The 5217-nt window shown below is 46.8% G+C and overlaps 1 protein-coding gene across 1 annotated transcript; it reads right to left on the bottom strand.

Annotated features, from left to right (window-relative positions):
• Positions 1–1918: 1918 nt before the first annotated feature.
• On the bottom strand, positions 1919–4589 carry LOC108574524 (leucine-rich repeat neuronal protein 3-like; the record flags this gene model as incomplete). The annotated part of the gene is given in 1 exon segment (XM_017937134.1): positions 1919–4589. A coding segment is annotated over 1 exon segment (2265 nt), but the record flags the coding sequence as incomplete, so codon positions are not given.
• Between the last annotated feature and the right edge of the window lie 628 nt (positions 4590–5217).

Genomic DNA, 5217 nt, shown 5'->3' with positions numbered 1-5217 from the left:
CGATACAACTTAATTTGTTGATTTTTCAGGAAATAATTCAAGAATAATTTAAATTTGCACTTTTTTAATTTGCAATTTTTTCCAACAGCAAATACAACGGTATACGAACAAATTGAAAACAAGTTGTAGAAATTTAAGTAGAGAGACTTTTCCAATTAGGTGCAATTAGATAATGATTTGAAAGTGCGCGAGATAGTTTGTTACCACTCTGAATAGTTGAAAGCCTAAGTTCAGGATCAAGTTCTACATTCACAAAAGTTCTCTCCGGTCGAACAAAGTTCGTTATATATTTACGTTCGAAATTCGTGAAGGAGAATATTCAATTAAGCGATTATTCTCAGCAGTCAACTCGTCGAGGTTACTTTCCAGCCAGAAAATTCCTTCGATTTTATCACGTAGAGGTCGTGTAACGACGCGCTATCGAACTTAAGATCGTCCTTTGTTACAGTACTCTCGACAGTCTAGGTATAATTAAGTGGTTCACTTTGTATAATATTTTGATAGTACACGAGTGTTTACGTGTTTGTGAAGTTCTGCGTGAGAAATTTGTGTATTATAATTAAACAGAGATCGTACTCAGAACGTTAGGCATCTCATTTACCATATCTGCGAAATTTTCGTACGAAATGAAATTTGCAAAATATTTTTCGCAATATTTACAATCTTCAAATATTTGATTTTTTCTTTTTCGAGAGGAAAAGTTTGTACATAATTCGAAGGATCGCTAAAGAACACGCGCGAGAAGTATAAAAAAGAAAAACAGTATAAATTGCAATGTTATTTAACGCCACGTAAATAAGTACGAAAGTTAAATACAACGCGATAAACGCCACGAATACGAGATACAAAAGAGATCTGAATTACCGATAGAGAAGTATTCTGAATACGATTGTACGTCTTTGTTCTCAAGTTACTCGCTTCCTAAGGCGCTTGAAAATTTACCACGATTTCCATCATAATTACAATGTGATTCCCATAATGTCCATCGAACCATTTGTGAGCGATAACGACGATGAAAGCGTAACCGACCGATTCTCGCTTTCTTTCATATTTTGATTCAATTGTTTCCCATCTTAGCGAACTTTCTAAAGTGACATTTAAAAATGACGCATCGCTATATGGTCCGAGCGTTAAGATTATTATTTTCCTTCGATAAATGTCATTCTGCACAAAGTTCACTCGGAACTTTTATCTTCTCCTCTTCTCCTGGTTTCGTCCTTTCAAATTTTTGTTCAAAGTCACCAAATGTCCCGTATACACGCGACATTCGTTGCAAAATGAACACGATCGTTCCGTTAGTTGCACGTCGAATTGTCGTAGTAACGTACACTGCTTCCACTTCTTCTCGACTTTCTTCTTTGAGGCGGAGATCTTCACGTGGATGTTTCACAAAACGCGTATTCCAATCTGACCCATCTTACTTCACGAGTCCTGCTTCTTCTTTACCATCGAGCCCCTAGAGCATGTGGTACACGCGCGCGCCTAACTATTGTGGCAAGGATGCAATGTCCACGTTTACCGAAACGTATGATGCCTCTCCGATAACACCGAATAACGAAGCAATCTTTATCATTTCAACGGAACTCCCTTCGGCGCCGTAAGCTTCTCCTTCACGTATCCACTGGTTTGATTCGCGTAACACGACGACCTAACCTTTCTCAGTCATCTTCTCGTCGATCACATGCCAGAGATCTTTATACATTTGGAACAAAAAAGTATCGTTTTCATTAAAATAACTACCGCCTTTCTTTCTTTCTTTCTACGTTTACTCAGGTCGTTCCAATTCCCGTCGACGACGCAACCCGAACTTTCTCGATTGAGACGCGTTGTTACAGCGATACGAGATTTCGGGATTCTCTATACCAAAACATCAGGGTCTGGTTCGAATCGGTGCTCGTAGAGCGAAGACTGGCAGGCAGGTGATTGGAATGTATACCAATATCGGTTAATTACTCGTCGGTGTTGTTGCTTCACCGACGTTCACATCGTAATCAGTCTTCAATTTGATTTAGTCGTGATATTCGCCAATTCCAACGCAATTGTACCGACACCGTTCGTTGCTCACCCACTCCGACGCATCTCTGATTCTTCGATTGTTTCACGCCGCGTGCGTGTGTTCCCACTTGGCCCGGCGGCAACAACAGACGGAGAACGCGCGAAACATCGCTGCTAATTTAAACGAAACTTCTTCGCTCGTCGTCCCCGGAGTCCCCGTTATCGCGACGTTCAGTCTTCGATTCAATTCACTTGGCCCTATCCGCGATTACCCTTTTAACCCCAAGCGACTTCACCTTTTGTTCCCCTCTATTCACCCACGCGCACCTTTACGCCCGATAGGTCCCTATTTCACCTATATCCAAACCGTCGTGCATCTCCATCTCCATGTGAGTATCTCGGTGCTTCTCTGACCGATGAGGAACGGACTGCACGCCGACGTCTCGATCGCGACTCCTCTCACGGCCGCTACATCTCTCCTTCTCGCGCGGGAAGTGATGATACTGATGGGCCGCGTGACCGTTCATAGGCAATGTCGGATACGATGACTGACTGCACGTTGACTGATGTCGCGAGGGGAGCGGGGGAGGCGCGTGATGTCCAGGTATACCGTTCTGAAGCCTCGAATCGTTCTGCACCCTTTCCGCGGAATAGTCGGCGTCACGAGATGGCAAATGGGGCGGCTGCGGTGTTGTACGGCGTAACGAGTGATTCGAATAGTGTAATCTACCGCCTGCGGAGGGGCAATTCTCGTTTGGAACGCTCAACGGCGTCGAACCGTCCTCTATGGGCCCAGCTGAACGATGACCGGACGTTCCGGAGTTGGGCAGGGTTCCAGGGCGGCGCATCCGACGCGCCGTGTCCCCGTCGATGTAGGTGAAGCCTTCGGCGAGAGTAGTATTGCCATGGGGCAAGAACCAAACACCGCCGGTTCCAGGGCTAGCCGCCCGAAGTTCTAGCTACAGTTCCGTCACCGGTATAGGCTTGATACCCGCCGCTATTTGAGAATGTTGCTGTTGTTGTTGTTGCTGCTGCTGCTGCTGTTGCTGCTGAAAATGGTGCGGTGGGATCTGCTGCGTCTGAGGCTTGAGACGGGTAAGCGTGGCTCTCGCTATATACTCGTCCTCCGAGCAGGTCTGCTGATACTCCGGATTAGACATCGCGGGATTCTTCCATTTGTAGTCCTTCAGGGCTTCTCTGACACGTATGCGACATCTGTAGTAGACGATCAGAGCTAAGCCTGTGAGCAAGGCGAGGCTGGCTGCACAGAGGGTCGCCAGCAAAGCTTGTTTCCGGGGATCGGAGAAAGCGCAGCCTAGTTCGTCAGGTGTCATACCCTTTATGGACTTCCCTTTCGATTCCGGCGGTTCCGAGCATAATACCGGGCTAGAGTTTCTTGGTACGAGTACCTCTGCTAGCCAGAGCAGGCTACAGTCGCATACCAAGGGATTCTCGCTTAAATCCAGCCGGCGAAGCTCGTTCCAAGCCACCAGAGACTCGGAGAAACCGGTGAACGCGTTGTCGCGCAGCATTAAATGCCTCAAGTTAGGCAGACCAGCCAGAGAACCGTCCTCCATTGTAGTTAATCGTTTGTTGCTGTTCAACACGAGGGTCTCCAGGTTGGCGTTGTCTGAGAATGCTCCTCGTTCCACCGTGGTTAACAATTTCGCCGCCGATATGTCCAGTTTCTTCAGCTTGGACAAACCTTGAAACGCGCCCGATCTCAGAGTGGTGAAGAAGTTCTGGCCCAACGTGAGCTCTTCGAGACGCGGTAGAACAGCGAGCTGTTTCGTCGGCACTTCGCGCAGCTTGTTACCGTCCAGCTCCAACGTGCGCAGAGCGTTCAAGCCGCGAAAAGCGCCGTCGCTGATATCGTCCAGTCCTGCACCGGTGATGTCCAACACGGTCAACTGTTCCAATCCCTTGAAAGCGTCGTCCGGAAGCGACGAGAACGCGTTCCAACCTACGTGCAACTCTGCCAGAGCGTTCAACGGCGCCAGAGCCGGCGACGGAATCGTTCTCAGTTGATTATCGTCGAGGTGCAATACCCTGAGCGTGCCCAATTTCTGAAAAGCGCCCGGTTCGACTTTCGATATACGATTCTTCCCCAAGTCGAGCTCCTCCAGCTTCGACAACGAGGCGAACAAACCGTTCTTCAGGCTCTCCAAGTAGTTGTCCCGTAGATTCAGCACAGTCAGAGATTTCAGACCTTGGAACGTCTTCTCGGTCAACGCGGAGATCTTGTTGTGCCTGAGATGAAGCTCCACCAGTTGCTTCTGCGCGTCGAAGCTGCCGTTTGGAATGGTGAACAGATGATTGCTGGACAGATCGACGTTCTTCAAGTCCCCGTAGAATTGAAAGGCTGCCCCGTCCACTATTTTTATCCGATTCTCCTTCAACACTATCCGTTGGATGCTGGGATTCAACGCGATCGGTATTACGTCCAGATTCGCTCCTATGCAGGACACCACGAGGTTCTCGTCGTCGCAGATGCAACCGTTCGGACAGATAGCAGCGGTGCTGAGAGCGAAGAGGCCAGCGAGGACAAGCAGGTGTAGCAACGCGGTGGATATAGTTGCCTCGTGTCGCGGCGTCTGAAAATAATAAAGAAGAAACTGTTTATTAGCCAGGTCTCTCCAGCCAGCGGCTTATCACGAAATGTAATTTACATTAATGCCGTACATAAATTATTTTCTGCGGAGACTACGGGAACCACATTCGTGACTTCGCCTCCGGCGTAAATAGGGAAAGTTATTTCTGCTCTGGGAGATTGGCTGGGTTACCAAGATTAACTTCGTCGTTGGCTTTTTTAAAACGTGTTCTAGAATAGTCCATCTATTCATTTACAAGGGTGTGTGTGTGTGTGTATGCAATGTAATTAGCGTACGTGCGTGCGTGCGTAGAATCGGTGAGAAGGTGAGGAGGAGCAGAAGAGTGGAAAGTCGATAGCAAGGTGTGAAGAGATAGGCGTGGAGGTTTATTTATACTTTTTATTATTAAATATTTATTTTTCCTCACATTTCCTACCGCTTAATTTTCCTCCACTTTGCGACGTATTTTCGTTTCCACCTTGCAAGGTATTTTCGAATAGACGAAACAGTGGCGTTATCACAAATTTAGAACGTTTCTATTGGCAGTTGCAAACTGAATACCTTTAAACTGGTATTTATAATTTTTATTATTAAACGTTTATTTTTTCTCGCATTTTCTAGCGCTGAATTT

Source organism: Habropoda laboriosa, unplaced genomic scaffold, assembly GCF_001263275.1.
Source record: "Habropoda laboriosa isolate 0110345459 unplaced genomic scaffold, ASM126327v1 scaffold175, whole genome shotgun sequence".
NCBI classification, from domain to species: Eukaryota; Metazoa; Arthropoda; class Insecta; order Hymenoptera; family Apidae; genus Habropoda; species Habropoda laboriosa.
The sequence above is the reverse complement of the archived record's forward strand: the minus strand, read 5'-3'. Positions and strand labels throughout refer to the sequence as shown.